Source organism: Anopheles funestus, chromosome X (assembly GCF_943734845.2).
Source record: "Anopheles funestus chromosome X, idAnoFuneDA-416_04, whole genome shotgun sequence".
Classification (NCBI taxonomy): domain Eukaryota; kingdom Metazoa; phylum Arthropoda; class Insecta; order Diptera; family Culicidae; genus Anopheles; species Anopheles funestus.
In genome coordinates this window covers 14,532,029-14,549,415 of record NC_064597.1, presented here as the reverse complement: position 1 = coordinate 14,549,415, position 17,387 = coordinate 14,532,029, and the positions used below count along the sequence as shown (strand labels likewise).

At 44.2% G+C, this 17,387-nt stretch overlaps 1 protein-coding gene across 9 annotated transcripts in view; it reads left to right on the top strand.

Moving 5' to 3' along the window:
* The first annotated feature begins 288 nt into the window (after positions 1-288).
* The window catches only part of LOC125760713 (neuronal acetylcholine receptor subunit alpha-7-like), an 81,015-nt gene continuing 63,916 nt past the window's right edge, over positions 289-17,387 (top strand). For 3 of the 9 annotated variants that reach the window (XR_007418038.1, XM_049421180.1, XM_049421116.1), the window contains exons 1-2: positions 293-435; positions 2,538-6,642. Coding sequence is in view for 8 of the 9 variants with exons in the window: in XM_049421180.1 (XP_049277137.1) it covers positions 6,165-6,642 (478 nt within the window). In the remaining variant the exon portion in view is untranslated. Of the gene's footprint in view, positions 6,643-17,387 lie in introns of all 9 variants that reach the window. The other 6 variants (XM_049421149.1, XM_049421131.1, XM_049421140.1 and 3 more) reach the window with 6 other exon arrangements.

The window sequence follows — 17,387 nt, the reverse complement described above, 5'->3', positions numbered from 1 at the left end:
ACTTTCACGTGTGGCTCGTGTGCTTTCGGGTCGGCTTCTGGCTCGGTTCCCCCTTCTTTCTTTCGCATATCGTGCCGTTTCGTTTACACACATACACATTACGTCCCTTACCGAAGCCATACAGTTGCACTGTGGCTTTGCCGTTTACGCCGTCCGGTTCGGTGACCGACATACCGAAGAAGCTTGGTTCCTTTTTCAACTCGGTTTTGCGGCGCATTCTCCCTCTCGCTTTCGCGCTTCGGTAGGCTTTCGCTTTTGCATAACGTTCTTTTTCTTCCATTTTACACAGAACGACGTGCGATTTGATACACACAGTTCGGGGTTCGGTACAGCGCGAAACCGTCGCCTGCCTTCAGTTAAACGTAGCGGTTCGATCCTACTGAACGGGTGTTTTTATCTGCTGCTGGTCCGGTGGAAGCCGACGACTGCCCCCGGGTACATCACTATTCACACTGACATACACACACACACACACACAAACCCGTTACCACAAACATTTCGCTACAGGGAAACAAAGAAAAACACAACAACGTTCACCAACAATAAAACAGTCGCACGGCACAGTAACATACATCGCAAAGAGTCACGACACGTGCATATACGCGCAAAGCACGACACAATCGGCACGTGCATATTATACGGTGGTGGTGTGTGTTTATTTTTTTTTCGAAACGTATGAGAAGAAAATAACCTCCAGGAGAATTCAATTCGATACGCGCATCACAATCAACCACAACCACAGTGAGGGCGCAGATAGAAACAGGCTCTGGGATGCATACCAGACCGCATCCGTAGGAAAAGCTGCCCTAAGCTGAGTGAGCGTACCGTTACCAACTGTGTGTGCCTGTGCTCTGTGTACGTGTTTTAGGGTGTGATTTTTTTTTGTTGTACTCCAAAGAAAGAAGTTTGCCATAATTGGCATTGTTTTGCTATAACCGGCATTTAATAAGCGCGGACTTACGCCGGTAGTGATTTAAATACCAAGACACACACACGTGCTCGTCTAGAACACAAGCTAATACAAATTACACAAACATAAAAGACACACACACATACGTACATATACAGAAAAAAGTAAAGTTGAGGGTTTTGTCACTCACTGAAGTGTGTGCGTTCTAGTCGGTAGTGTAACTAAATAAAAAAAAAGACTAGCAGTGGCGCATCTACCAAAAAAATGTTTTGTGCGAATATAAAAGTTCTAACAAAGCTTTCAATTATCTCTTACCGTGTATTGTGTTGTACATTTATTCCCATTAAACCTGTTGGTGTGGTGACAGATTTTCCCTCACTAATCGTTATTACTAACGATAACACTTCAGCATAACGCTAAAGCGTTATTTGGTATGCAGTTTGCCTAACTTTCAGGGGGCATCAATTGATTATGATTGAACCGATGCGATGGAACACGTGCAGTATGTATCCATGAATGTGTACATGCGCACGCATATATGTGTGTATGTGTATTTGGGTGTATAATAAGCCAAATACAAATTTCACCTTTACTTTTTGCATATTATTTATTTCCCCCCCCCCCGTGTAAGATCAAGAATGAATTGCATTTAGAAGTCTGATAAAAAAAAATAATCAACGCATTCACACCATTTACTCATACACATCCATACATCCCGGGTAGACGGAATTGTTCCAAATTTACTAAGCGCCAAGAAAAAAGGGATACAAAAAAGGTTCAGTTACCGGTCGGCACGCGCCAATCCCATTGGGAGGAGGGGGGGATCAGCGTTAGGTTCCGGCAAAAGGCTTTTTTTTCTCTTGCGTTTGCTGCGGGTTGCTGCGGCACACTGCACCGAAAGCGTGACCGTGACTTGGTCCGTGTTGGACCCCTCATGTTGGTGAAGTAGTAAGGCGAACGGACACCGCAACAATCAGCACGAAAACGGAAAGCGCGAACAACGCATCAGACTCGACGGCCCACGCTTTACAGACAGAAAAAAACACACAAAGTCGGATTCGCCGCAACAATCAACCCGGAAGATTGCCAAAAGTGCTGCAAAGTGGGTGTAGAGGAGCGCGTGTGTGCAAGTTGTGCCTATGTGTCTTTATTGCCTTGCTTTGGTTTGTTTCTGGTGCACCGATGTGGTACGTGATTGCAGGGCCGTATGCGCCTTTGCGTTTAGTGCAATCCATCCATCCAGCGACGACAACAGAAGATGCTGAACTGATGATTTAACTCCGGTGCCAGCTCTGTGCTAAGCCGCTAGCACCGTTGCGGTGTTGTGTGTTTGTATAGTGAGGCCGTGTAAAAGTAGGGGTTATGCTGGATTTCTCGGGATGTTCGTTGACCCCAATCCAAATCACTGTTCTGCCAAACAATTCTTCCCATTTCCATACCAATACAGACAAAACACACTCAGCACACTAATCCACTTCACTTACCGACTTACACCACTCCCACTGAGAACACTTTCGATGAAAGTTGTCGTAGATCATGGTTTTGAAGATTCCATTTTGTTGCTTACGTTCGCTTGCTGATCGGTGGTTTTGATTTGGCGTGTTTATTTTGTTTGTTTCACCCACAGAGAGACGATCGTACGTCGCGGCCCAAAAGTAAACTAGTACTAAGACACCATTTTTTGCGCGTCTCCTTTCTTTATCCTGCACGCGTGTGGTTCTATTCGGCATCAGAACGGTGTCTTACGGTGGTTTGAAACAAAAAAACATACAGCAATAAAATCTCCATCCCGTGTGACAAGGGTAGCAACCTGGCTAACCCATAGTGATGCGGTGTTAACGGCTGCAGGCTCGTCGTGCCGATTATGAAAAGTATGTTTTGTGTGTGCGACCGTTACGAAGTGTACGATATGATTTAATGAACATCGCGTACTTGATCGCGTACTGTTTGTTCTGTGCGCGTGAACCGGTGCGCCGAACCGTTTTCCCTCTCAATTCGTTAACGAATTCTACGGGTGTTCGGGGTTTTTCTTTACCTGGCCAGGCAGAGTGTGTTTGCGCGTCGAGTGTGTTTTGCACCAAGTGTACTTAGTTATTAAAACCGACAAAAACCCCGTGTACGTCGTTCGGCGAAAAAAGAAACAAACAGCGGAAAAAGCAGGGATTGTTTTTTCCTGTTTTTCTTTCTTTGCAACAACAAAAAAATAACAAACCTTTTGCTGAGATTGTTCTACAAGTTTTGTTTGTTTTTTTGTTTTTCTTCTTCTTCTTCTTCTTCTTTTGTCGTTTCCTGCGTCAGACGCGCAAGTGTACGCGTAACGTTTAAAGCGGTTTAACGCGGCAACGGAATAATGGCAGCTGCATCGCGAGTGCGTACTCGCGTCGGTACTAGTTCGCCCGCCGGTACCATGGTCCGCGTCGGATGCTGGGCCACAAATGAAGTAAAGTGAATCAATTCTCTCAGTCCAATAGCAGTAATATCAAAACAAACAAACAAAACCAAAAAAAAGCTCCCCGTTTAAATACCCCACACATTAAAAGCTCTTCGCGGAAGGGCACATTAAAAATAACTAAAAAAAAAAACAAAGCAAGCAAACAAAAAAAAACTAATAAAATCCAAACGATATACGAGAGGAAACTATCCTTCTGCTTCATCCAGAGACCGCAAAACACTTCACATGTTGTTCTGTTGTTGTTTTTTTGTTGGAAATTTGCCTACCTAACACTCAACTACAAGTAGTAAAGCAACAAAGGAAGTAAAAACAAAACCAGTTACCGGTTTGCTAATAAAAAACCCATACGGGAGGGGGACAGTAAAGGCAAAACAAAGGCATCCATTGCCCTAGAAGAAGTAGCAGAAAGTATAAAATAACACAACCAACATTACCAACTACACACGGCAAACAAAATAACAGAACAAACATATACTGCATATGAACGCAGGAAGGAAGAAACAGAACATGATAGAACAGCAGCAGTAAAAACATTTTCCACCATCACTACTACAACTACTACCACCACCACCACCACCACCTTCATCACAAACCACCTAGAAGCAGCAGCAGAAGCCGGTGCAGAACAGAACAGTCGTCAGGAACAAGCTAACGCCATCGTCAATGCACTAACACCACACGGATTCTTGCCCTACATACATGCAAAGATTTCACCGCATGACAAACGCACACCACTATCGGTGCAACGTCACTGTCCACTGCGCTGTAGTGCACGGCCTAGGGTCGCTTGTCAGGCGCGCGTCAACATCCACACCATTCCTCACATGCCACACAGCTACTGACCGAAATAAAGGCCCTGTTTGAAGTTTGAAGCTTGGGGGGCCTGCCATGGTAGCAGCAAAATATACACGAAAACAGAAGAGAAACATCCCTGAGTGGTAAACCGCTGGCTACTAAAGACGCCAAAAACCCTTTAGAGACGGTGGTACAGCTGTCTTAGACAATGGTCGCGTATCTTACATGTAGCACTAATCACGAAAATGCTCCCAGGCACAGTGGCTAGCAACTGGCTACTGGGTGCCAGCTATTGAGAGGACCGCAACCGTACGAAGAATAGATAAAAAAAAACCTATCGAGCTTCGAGTTACAGCTTAGTTACAGCCGAGCGCAACAATGTCACGGACAAATGTTTGATGACGGATGTGTGGTTTTTGTTTTCTCGTTTCGTACGTCTGAAACGGTTTTTTGCTGCTGGATGCATCGTATACAGCAAAAAAAAGGAACGAAACTGAACAGAGTTCAGACTAAGCCACTTTTTGTTTTGTTTTGAGACAAACACTTGAAAGTGACAGCACGGCACACTAGCGACATAAGTAGTTTGACAGGTACTTAAGGCAAGGCAGGCCAACCTGTCAACCAGCTACCCTGTTTTGTACGTCACATACCGCGTACGGCCTACGACGGCCTACGACACGTGTGTGAGTGTGTTCGTATGTGTATGTGTGTGTGTGCGTGCGCGAGCGACAAAAGGAAGTCTTCTGCGCGGAACGGAATTCTGGATGAAATGTAAAAAACAAACACGCAACTGCTAAAATCAACGCCTAAAACGAAACGCTTAACACATAATCTTAAAGAAGTCTGGAAACTTAAAAACCAAGGGCTATAAAACCAGCGTACTAACATCCCAGCATAACACCAAATCTCAAAACAAAGCCACAACGCGATAAAAATACTCCCCAAAAAAAAAACGGCCGGAACCCCCTTGTTCTAAAAGCGGATTAAGCGGAACCTTAACACCCGTTGGATCGGATTGTGAAGCGCGCAAAGCAACACATTTAAACAAAATCAAGTAATAATCTAGTTAACTAACGCACGTTCATTTTTCCTTACATTTTAAAAAAAATACCCCTCAAAAGACCTTAACGAAACACGCAACCTGGAACTAAACCGGGTGTAATAATGTTCTTGTAGGCATTGTATTTGTTTTCTCTTTCTTCTAAATACCACGTACGTTGTGCAGTAAAAGACACACTTACACCCACACGCACATACATACATACACACACACACGAACCCTTAAATCTGTCACTATCCAAATAAAGCTATAACCCGCCTAGACGGGTTCTTACTTTCTATCTCTCTATATCTCGCCCTCTCTATCTGTCCACTCAATCAAATCAACCAAATCAACCTTCGCGCACCTACTGCAACAACTAACGTCACGTCACTGTCTCTCAATCTGTATGTGTGTTATATGTCTGATTTTTTTCTATCTCTCTCTCTCTCTCCATTTTGTTTTTGGTGATTCACATGTAAACTCCACTTGCACGAACTATTGTTGGCAAACAATAACTTTAAAAACCAAACCAAACCAAACAAAAACAAACAATTCAAATGCCCGCCTGTTTCGCCATAATCGTTAAAACTTCCTAAATCAACTTTTAACAACAAACCAACAACCAAAACGAACCAAAATAACAAAAAAAAACTACAATATCAACCAAACATTCTTCGCATCTAACTTAACTATAAACGTCAACACCAACTCTCTTTCCCTCACCCCCCCCTCCTCTTCCCCACGATCTATCCACCCTTTACCCCTGCATCCCTTTCTGCAGCCGCCTAAAGGCAGAACGAGCCGAGTCCGGCGGAACGGCTCACCATCTCCACTACCAGCCCGCGACCGGTTAGCGGTGTGTGTGTGTGCGCGTTACGCCTCTACCACCATCACGACGAGGACGAGGGCCATCGTCACCATCGGCAATATCACCACGCTAAGCGTGACGATAGCGAGCGTGCAGTATGGATGTGATACATATGACGGTGCTGATACTGTTGCTGGTGGCAATCTCGTTCGCACTGGCGGCAACAGTAACCACACCGGCCACCGACAATGTGCCACCGATGACGCGCGCTTACCGAACCGCCATCTTTACGCAAGATCGCACCACCACGATCGGTGGCGGCGTAATGTTCGAGACAGTGCGCACATTCTGCTCGCGTGTGACGGCCGCCACGACGGTCGGGCTAGTGACGCTAACGGTTGCGTTACTATCCACCGGGGGCGCTAGTGCGCTGCGGGCCAAACTGACATCGTTCACAGCTGTCACTGCGCTGGCAGCGACCGGTGCCGTGTCGGTACTCGGCAAAGGTGCAACCACCGGCCGGACCAGCAAAACCATCGTCAACTGCAGTGGAACAAATACTGCCACCGCCGTAGTGCTGCTGTCAGTGCGGCAACTATTACCACTTATACTAGGAATTGCCGCCATGTTGCCTGGTAAGTAATACCCTAGCTTAAGATATTTACTCTAACGAAGCTGGCTTTAACTGTTGTGTGTTTTAAGCAACCGCTTCTGACAATGATCGAGCGAAGAATTAGAAAATTTCGTTTTTCCAACAACACAGTAATGTGTACTCCACAGCTTACTAATAGAGTTTTTTCAGACTCGTATCACATACACCTTACTACCAGATTTCCATGTCATGCTTTTCTCTTAATTTAACCGTTTTATTTACTTGTAATTTAAAAGAAGCGAATTCTGTCTTTCCCCGGGTGAATTTCCGGCATGAATAGATGGAAAAAATACATCGTTGAAGTCATTTTCCAGACATAAAATTTATGTTGTTTTTACCGATCTTTCCTTTGCTGAATTCCTACCATCGTTGTTGCAATCTTTACTATCCTAATAGTTAATGGCGTCGTAGCGTACAAGAGCTAAACAAAAGAAGAAAAAAATTAAATAAAATTACATTAATTAGTCGATCATAGTGAGTGACGTTGGGATTGGCCTAAGGAGGTTGGGTGGGGGCGGCCGTACGCGAAAGCGCCGATCAAGATGAGCAGAAATTTGTAGCACAGTTAAAACGGTTTCCCAGACTGATGAACTGGATTTGGGCGGATAAACCAGCAAACTACAAAGCGTACACAAGACAAGTAAATTCGTCGAGATGGATAATATATATGGATGTATAAAAAAAAAAAAGAAAACGGGAGGAAAAAGGCGCAAGATTACGAGAAATAAGAGGGAGCGGTGGAGAAGAAGAAAAAATGCGCATCACCGCTGTGATAGCGGGCTATAAGGTTACACAGTAGCTTCGGTTACAGTTTCGGTTACAGTAGCCCGTGGTACGCGGAACGCGCACCATACCAGACACTGAAGGGATTACGTTCTGATTACATTATGCTGATGATGTGCTTGTTCGGGACGACCGTACCACTGGCAAAACTCTGCTCCACTCTCTTGTGCTCGGTTTTTTTTCTGTTGCGATACCACAGTTAGCACGGATCTGGTCTGATTATGTTGTGCGCTGCTCAGAAAGAGTTAGGGATGCTTCGGCTGAATACGTCACTGTATTTCTTTTTTTTTTTTGTGTAGCTCTGTGTGTTTCGTCTGTGCGCTTCGTTATTTCCATCTCCGGTTGTGCTGCATATCGGTGCAAGCGACCAGCTACCACCACCATCCTACGTTGAACGGGGTACCGTGCGCCTCCAGATGCATTTGCGTCTGGATTGATGGGAACGGGCAGCAAAGTCTCGGTGGAGACTTTTTCCCTGCAAGGCCATCCAAGGGAGATATTCCCAGCGCGCACTCTCCAACAGATATTGGAGTCATTTTTCTCCTGCATTCTAGTGCTTAATGTGTGCATGAGTGTACATGTATTGGTATGAACATATATTTTGTTCCTTTTTTTTAACGCAATATATTGTGAAGATTACAGCAGCATAAGTATGCCGGCCTGATGGAAACGCTAATTTGTAACGAAATTGTTCAAATTTTTGAGTGTGTTTTTTTTTCGTTTCCTGTTTTGCATTTTGCAAGCATTCCGAAGCGAAAAGTGCCTAAAATTCTACATTTTATGACGGATTGCATACATTTAGGCTTGCTTACTAATGTGAAGAATAAAGAGCACCCGAATCCCCCTCTTTCTCTCTATCTCTTTCTCTCTCTCTCTCTCTCTCTCTCTCTCTCTCTATCTCTCTCTGTCTCTCTCTCTCACACACAGGGACATTGTCTTTGCCCGTAATGGTGAAAAAGTTGCACAAAATTGTGAATGAAAATATTCCAACACTGAGCTGAAAGGAGAATCAACGAGGATATCCGCTTCTGGTTCCGGGATATGGGGTGAAAGTTCTGCCAATAATGTCCATTCCGCAGATTTGTCTTTTTTTTATAGCAAACGATGAAGCACAAGCCGCCAAGAGTCAAAAAGGCAGGAAGATAAAGGGGAGAAAAAAATGCACACTGAAATAGGTTACACTAAGGGTCGATTGTCCGGTTGCTCCTTCTGATGGTTACTTCGATTGGCTTGGACGTGCCCTTACCACCAGGAAATATCCCTACCCACAATTTCCGTCCTGCTAAATGATGGTGGCCAAAAGGGGTTGAAGAAATTAATGGCCAACCTACAGCATCCATGTTTTATCTCGTTCTGTTTCGCTTTCTCCTTCTCCTTTCCCAACCGATTGTCACCCGCATGGTGCGCACTCGTCTTTTGATTATTAAACTTTGTCCGCGATAAAACCAACATTGATGCACAGATTAAAGGGTGGTGGAATGGTGGTTTTTGGAGATGGGGGTGGTGGAGGAGCAGCGGAGGGAGGGAGGGGGGCACGAGAATTAGGGAGTTTGATGGTAGAACTTTGTGCCTCCTGTCTTGATCTAACATCGTACGGTTTTTTCCCATAGTTCCCATGATTCCACAGTCGAAGCGGGCGCTTCGGTGGTGTGTTGTAGGAAAATCTTTTCGGGGTGCCTTATCACCGTGTCGATGCTGTGTCGACGCGCCACTATTTGACGGGAACCGAACGCATCGACATTTCGTCTCATTTCTCTTGCTGTCCTAGATCGGCGTCCACGTCATCTTCAATCGCTTTTATATATATACAAGGGTGTATGTGTGTGTGTGTTGTGTTCTGTACTTTATCTCCATTAGCAGTGGTAACATTTTTCCGGCTTTCTGTCCACAATGCAGAAAACTATAGCACATCAGACATGATCAAAGGCGGCTACTGTCGGCAGTACGAAAAATGGCTGTCAACTTTGCTACACACACTGGCTTGTATGTGTATTGAGGGAGAACAAATCAAAATGAATAAAAGAAGTAAAAAAAAACATACTACGCTACTTCGATATCCTTCGAAACGGGACCCCTTTTTTTTTCTTCTTCTCCTTCGTATATACTTTTCTTCTGCTTCGTTTTTTTTGTCTATCCATTTTGCAGGAAGCAGCTGCCGGATGGAAAACGTCCGCATTGTTAGGAAGCGTAATATTCCATACGACGTCGCGTGCACGCCTCTGCCAGCCTGCCGTACTTCCTTCACGATGGCTTCTGATTAATATTGTGAATCATTCAGATAGTTTTCTTGATTTTCCGTCGCTATAACATCTCATTACCAGGGATGTACTCTTCACCGGGTGCACTTCGGTACTGATGTACCGATACGGGCGTTACAGGCATAACGGTTCGATACAGGTAGTGCCCTCATGTACAAACCTTAAAACTCGTTTCCAAAGACATGCACCGTCTCATGTGCCTCGCTTACAGAACTGCGCCGGAAGTGTTCACAATGCAGCTGTGCAACTATTGTTTGAAATTAAATAGAGAATATGTGAAGAAACGTACCATCGGAAATGGAGCGTAACGTATTTGCACAGCAGTAAACGAGTTTACTGAGCAGTTAGCGATAAGAACGTACCGGTTGCGTGTTACGCGCTGTCAGATCGAAAATCGCCTGCTTGAACTATGTTACATGGTCGTATGAAATATTACCGATGCGGGTTACGGTACGAACCATCAAAGTATGATTGCATTATGCATGCATGTGCTACAAAATGAACAGTTTTGTGAGCTGTACGGCCATTTGCATACTATCAGGCGTACTTGAATTGTAACGCGGTAATTACGAATAAAAAAAATTAACGTGATTAAAATGGCGTGCGGTCCTGAGATGAACGCCCAATCAAAAAGAACCACCGGAACATTGGTATCATTTCTGAAACACGTCCTAATGACACGCCTGAACAAGATGACATATGACAAATAGCAAACGTGGCAGGTTATAATCAAGAGCGTTTACATTACAGCTGTAATCAATTTTGACCGCACGAAACTACCATTTACCAACAGCCTTTAAATGTCGGTTAAAAAACAAACACCCTGGCAGGGTGAAGATTTAAGCGCACTTACACGTGCGCCCCGCCGGATATCGTTTCAACCCTTGATTTGAGGGCTGTTTCGTCTTTATTAATCACCACGGACCAATTTTCCTCTGCAATCGCAATACCCGGACAAACACGAGACAGGTTTGGTGTAGCCGGCTGCAGCATGATCTGAACCTGATGGCGCCAGCCGTGGTGGCTGTGTGCCTAACCTGATATCCGGTTCCCGTGTCGGATGCCGCCAGGCTGAAGAATAAAAAAAAAGATACGAGCACATCGGTAAAATGTAGCACCACCCGTTAGCTCCCGGTGGCTGGCTGGCACACGTACAACCGCTGGAGCCACCAATCTTCTTGGCAAGACTTTCGGTGCTCCCGAGCAAAACTAAGGACAAGGAAGAAAAAGACAAAAAATCGGCGGTAAAATAAAACAAAATAGAGTGATTTAGGCTGTTAGGGTTTTGTCGTTACGGGAAGAAATGGTATTTTATTCGTTTCCTTTTTTTTGTGCTGTAACTTCTTTCTGTATCTGTCTGCGTGTTTTTTTTTGTGTGCATTTCACGAGATTTTCCCCCTTTTTCCGGGTTTTTTTTGGGTGAGACGAAATGTTCCCATGTTGATTATCTTTTTCCCCCAGGTCAGCGGCAGGTGCCGGATTGCGGATCAATGATTTGCCTCGTGAAGCACATTTTGCGCCACTTCGAACGCTAAAGATGGACGAAGTGGATAGTGGAGAAACAAGAGAGAGAGAAAAAAACACGCTTTTCTTTAAAGAACTGCACAAAGCTGCTGCTGCCTAAAAGCAGCCCGAAGGATGTGAAGTAAAATAGTGCCAGAAGCCTTGACAGTCTGCCAAAAGTCAGGGTCGACTAGGAGATTGAGGAGGAAGGGGAAGGGAGGAAAGGAATGGCCCAAACTTACACCTCGTACGTATACATGTGCGCTCTCAACTCGCTATCGCTGTTGTGGCTCCGCACAAATCCGATGCGGTTAAATAATTTAAACCGAGTCGGGCTGTTTAAAGAGAAAAAAAACCACAATAAAAAAAGCAAACAGGGAATATTACTCGGTCGATCGTTATTTTACAATTCCAAAACCAGATTGCACCCGGACCGGAGGGATCAATATTCAGGTCAAAGCGTTTACCGCCTGAATGTAGGCAATGTCGGGTTTTTTTTTTGGGTGATTCAACCGGATACACACGCGTTTGGGAAGCGTACATAAAAGAGGATGGAAATGAGGAATGGTGGAGAACATGAAGGGTGGTGGGAGGTTGTGGGCCAAAGGGAAGGAAGAGTTGAGCAGCTCAACACATCGCCAGGTGGGACTTGATCGCTTTTTTAACATCGAGCATGGTTCTCCAACACAACACTGGAGGGGTTCTGGTTTTGTTTACCCGAAGCATTTTAATAATGTAATAAGCGCTTTATACCAGGGTGTGAGGTTGCACAGCTTCCTGTTTTTGTTTTGCCCCGTCTTCAATTTTTTTCACCTCGTCACAGTGCTTGGGGCTTTATTTAAGGGAGGAAAAACAACGATTAAAGCTTTTTGAAACCAATAACATTCCTAAAGCGTTACACAAAGCGTCTGCTCTTCCTAATATCAAGCAGTAAAAAGTCGATAAAGAGAACGGGTGATTTATAACAGTTTGCCCCCTTTCCTGCCTCTCCCCCACTCTCCCCCTCTGAATAATGACACCCAAGGGGTGAATGTCAATGTCTTGCTACAATACTACGATAACCGCTAATTACGCTAGCACACAAGATAAACACATGTGCGCAAGACATCATCCTGTCTGCGTTTGGTAAGAATCGCTTCTTCGCTATTCTAAAATTTGCCAACCAAGCATCACTTGCCTGTGTGTCACACAGCTGAACGACAATAAAACCCCCCTGGTTCCCCGTTTACATTGGATCCAAATCTTCAACGATCTTCTTCTGGGTAAAGCCCGTACCGTTCTTGCCACATCGGTGAAGAACGGTCTCAAGAACGGTTCCCCTTATCGTCCGGGTCGACAAGTAAGCTAGAAAACGTCGATAATGTGATGTAATTTATGAAAATTCAATTGCATTTCATTTGCAAGGCGAATTATGTGCCAGTTACCGTCGGCTCAACGCCCCAAAATGGTTGTATGGAATCGATGAGCTGAGTGAATTATATGGGCCGATGGACAAACGCAAGCAAATAAACAACAAAAAACCAAATAGGGATCGATTCGTAAGGAAATAAGGGATAGCTTTTCAAATTCATCACTAAAGGGCTGTTTGATACAATGAAGGACCATTTTACTTGTACCTTTTAGACAAGTGGATCGGACTACTTTAAAAATGTGTTTAGTATTTTTGATATCTGGGATATTCTTCGTTATAAAGCATATCGCCTAAAGGTATGCAATTTATAGCAGCACAAAATACTAACCCAAATTGATATTGAAATCTCTAACTTTTTGACAGTTGTAACAGCAATTACAAACTGACAGTCAAATATGAAAATGGACACCTGAATTATTAATTGTGACAGGATCTCAACCAACCATTGCATGTTTAACTGCGCATTCGAAACGTCTAAATTTCTTCATTTACCATAGACTTTCAATTCGCTGTGTTCGAAATCAATTACGACCCATTGACCATTTAAGTAATTGAAAAAAAAGAAACGCCCCCTTCCGCAGGATCTGATGATCGCTAACTTTAGGCAGCTGAACGTAATTCGTTCACCAATGTCATGTTTCTACACCATTTAGCCGAATGAATGGTTTTAAAGTAATGGTCGATGGACGGTCTATTGAGCACCAAACAAATATTCGCCATGTTTCGGTAATCATATTTACCCTGCCCTGCCGCTAAAGGTGGGATGCCGGGATCGGCCGGGTTCAATGGTTGTATCCACCGCCGATAGTACCGAACGGGAACAGAAGAAGGTCACCCACTTGACGCTCGCCTGGTGTCAGTCGTTTATTATTCAAAGCGAAAATTATATCACAGATAGGTTACGGGTGGCACAGGTGAAGGTGATCACAAACAGGGACCGAATCAAACGGTTAGGCACAATTGGTAGTGTGATTCGTTTCCAAGATAGCGAAAAGAAGAGGAAAAAATCAAATCGGATTCAAAATTCATTTCCTTCCGTACCCCGTAGGTTTGTGGTTGATTAATTCGGGGCCCGAGCCTTCAAGAAACAAATAAACGCTCGTTTTTGGGGGCACTGATGATTGAGATAGCGGGTGGAAAATGGAAACCAGGGCAGTGGAAACTTTCCGTTCGCTAACGATCTCAATCGCTCGAACCGGGGGGGGGGGATGGTATCACATTCCGTGCCGTCCGTACGTGCCGCTTCCTTTTCGGGGGATTAAATAATCATAAATTTTTAATCGACTCCGGCCGACACCCGGAACTGCGTGAAATTTTGCCGCATCACCGGCGAACTATAGGGGGGGGGGGGGGATGGGGAAACAATTTTAATTCGGTTTCCCTCGCGTATTTTCATCTCTTTTAGCATGCAGCCCAGGCTGAAGGAATCTAATTTATCTCGACACTCTAATTATCAGTGTGCTGGCAGAACGAACGATGCTAATCGGATGTCACGTCGATTTCTCGAGTATAAGAAGCGCTCCGGGGGGGGAGGGTGGGGGGGGGTTTGTGGGAGGAGAAACGGTAGGGAAAACAGGGACCAGAAGATGATAGAAATCGATGTCCACCATCGTGTTCGGTGAATCATGTCTCGGGGCAACTGAAACCTGTCAGTGGGTAAGCACTCCGCAACCCGAGCGCGCTAGCAAAAATTCAAATAAATACGGAAATGGTCCTTTCACTAACGGAACACCCTGTGTTCACGAATGTACGCTTGATTCTGTTGTTGTTATTGTTATTTTTTTTGTGAACACAAGAAATAAAATTCACAATCTTCTACCAGGAGCAAAAATTAATCTACCCACTACGCTTAAAAGCGAAAGCGGGCCCAAACGGGTAACCGGAAAAAGGAGCAGAAAGGAGAAAGAAAGAGAGAGAAAATGTAGAAAGAAGAAAAAAACAAGTGTATCCGTTAGTTTTAATTAGATTTCGTCCTTCTCGTTGTCATTTTATCATCACACAAACACAAACACAGGAAAGAAGGCATAGTGCAGTGAAGATGTCGTTGGCGAGCAATGGCATTTCGTTGTTAAGCGGGAGTTAAACATTATGGCCTAAGACACGAACCGGTTTGGTTGTTGTTTTTTTATTTTTCTCAGCAAAAGTACAGCCATTTAATAGGAAGGAACAGGATGAAGAAGGAGTAGCAAAAAAACCCAAGCGAACCAGCAAAAAGATGGTTCCGTCAACGATGACAGAAGAACAAAAAGAAAGAAAGTGAAGACGTAAGGCATCTTCCGGATGTGCTCGTTTACCGGGTGTCCACAAGTACTGTATGTTTGTGTTGTTTTATTTTTTGTTTTTTGTTCCTTTCTCATCCCAGCGAGTAGAAACTATTAACGCTTTAGCAGTTTTTATTTCTTTTTTTGTTGTGTTGTGCTACTGCACTGATCAACCGATTGAAGTTAGGTTTTTGCTTCGTGTTATTCTGTGCTGGACGCCATGTTTCAATATGGCGCTACGATTAAAAATGGTTGAGATTGAATGTAGTAAGCAAACAACCATCTTAACCAATCATGTCGTTGTATGTTTTATAAATAGTAGCACAAGTACACACCTGTTTTAACATGGCTTAACACTGCAAACTGTCCAAGCTAGGCTGTGGAAAACAACCATATCGTTTATGTGAGAGAGAGAAAAAAAACCCCCGGATGCACTTCTGTGCAAGTGTGTTTTGGATTTTTTTTTGCAATTGCATTCAATTTAGTCTTGCTGTAAACAATACGACGTTATTAAGTGTTTTTTCTTCTTCATTCACTCAATCTCTCTCTCTCTCTCTCGTTCTCTTTGCGGTGAGCTGATGTGTCTGCAGTTGATTGCTACACAATTTGCGAAAGAATCATTAAGACAGAGGACGGAAAACGTACAGGCCTGTTTACTGCTGTCGGGAGGATACAGCTAGCGCAACACATTTTACAGGAAATTTAATTAAACATAGTTGTACTGCTGCGATGCTGGGTTGGTCGCTTTGGGAATAGTGGAATTTTGAAAACAAAAACATTCGTCTACACACACACAAACATACAACACACAGTAAGCAACTGTTGAGGAACTATCTAGGGCTGTTTCTTGTCTGCTTCTTCGCTGTATCTCGTCTGCTCCTGGGCTACCTCTTGTCTACTTTCTTTGTTGCTTCTTTGCTGGTTTGCGGCTGCTTTTCACCAACTACTCAGCTTCTTAGCTGCTATTCCGCTGGTTCTCGCCTGCTTCTCGAATGCTACTCAGCTGATTTTCAACTGCTTCTTGACTGCTCCCTAGTAATTTATGATAATCTGTAAAGACACTACAAGCTAAATGGTTGTCGTCAACCCACTCACTCATATCCACGCGCACCCTTCCTTAAGTGCACACGGGACGGAATACTGGAAGCGAATTATATCCTGTAAGCGAACGTTTTATGACGATTTTCTGCTATCTGTGCAATGACTGCACACAGAATATGTATACCACAACCCATCACCTCTCCCTCATCCGTCCAATGCATGTTGCAGTATAGCTTGGGAAAATGGGGTTTCCGCAACACGCACACTATTTCCGAATGCTGCAGATGACAGCTAGTTTGTTTTAGTGCTTCGGGTAGCATTCCATACCGAACTGAAGTGCACGAATGTGTATACTGGGAAGCCAATGATAATGATGGGAATACATTCGCTTGCTTACTCACGCATCCAGAAGTAAGATGTAGGTTTTTGTCTCTCTCTCTCTCTCTCTCTCTCTCTCTCTCCTACGAAAACCCCCATTTCAAGTAGCATGCACGATCAGCAACAATTAGTTACCCATCGCTATAGAACGGTTCGGGTAATGATGGTTTTTGCAAGCATTTGACAGCTACAGTGCAGCAACCAGATGATGGGTTGTGTGGTGTTAACGGCAGGGAATCACAGATTGCTGTCGGAGCAAAAAGGGAAATCTTCACCGTAAATCTTCCCACCGTGCAGATGCGGTACGATGGGTAACTGTGTGCGAAGCGACAAAACAACCCGCTAAAGCCAATTGCAACACAGACGAAGCATGCTACGATTCGTGATGCAATCGGTAACATCGGTCCAGCACGCTGGCAATTGCGGAAGCTGTCCTGATCTTTATATCTTGAGAGCGATTGGGGATTTGTGCAGGAGTAACGGAGAAGGCGAAAACAAGCACTCATATAAGAGAAAATATACATTCATTTGCCTTAAACAGCGTGCTATGACAGGAAGCTTGTCATCGTCAGATTATATTGTGCACAGCTTAAGCTACCTTTGCCCAACAGAAGATGTGAAGAGTATTGTTTCGATTACAGAGTTTTTTGTTTTACTTAGCTAACTGCCAAAGTTCCTGGCCCAATGTTAAAGATCATCCTTTATAGCAGGTTCGAAAAAGTAAAAAAAAAAAACAAAGTACATCCAAACGCTTCTGTGCCGAAACACGTCGCACAGCGCAAGTTTTGTGTGTTAACCTTTGGAAGCATTCCTTTTTGGCAATATATAAGCCAAAAGTGACAGTGCATTTTCTGGCTGTCATTCCAGGCATTCGGGTACGTTCAGGCATGCAACAAAACGCAAAACTAAAACCACACCACCACCAACTTCGAACGGACTCACGCCAAAATAAAAACACAAAAAAAGACACTTCGAGTGGTTGTGTGGTGAAGTGGTGAACATAATGCCCCCTCACGAAAAAAAAAGATTCAAACCCAGACACACACACACATACATTGGCACAAAGAGAGGGTGTTTTAAAAGCGTTTTAGCA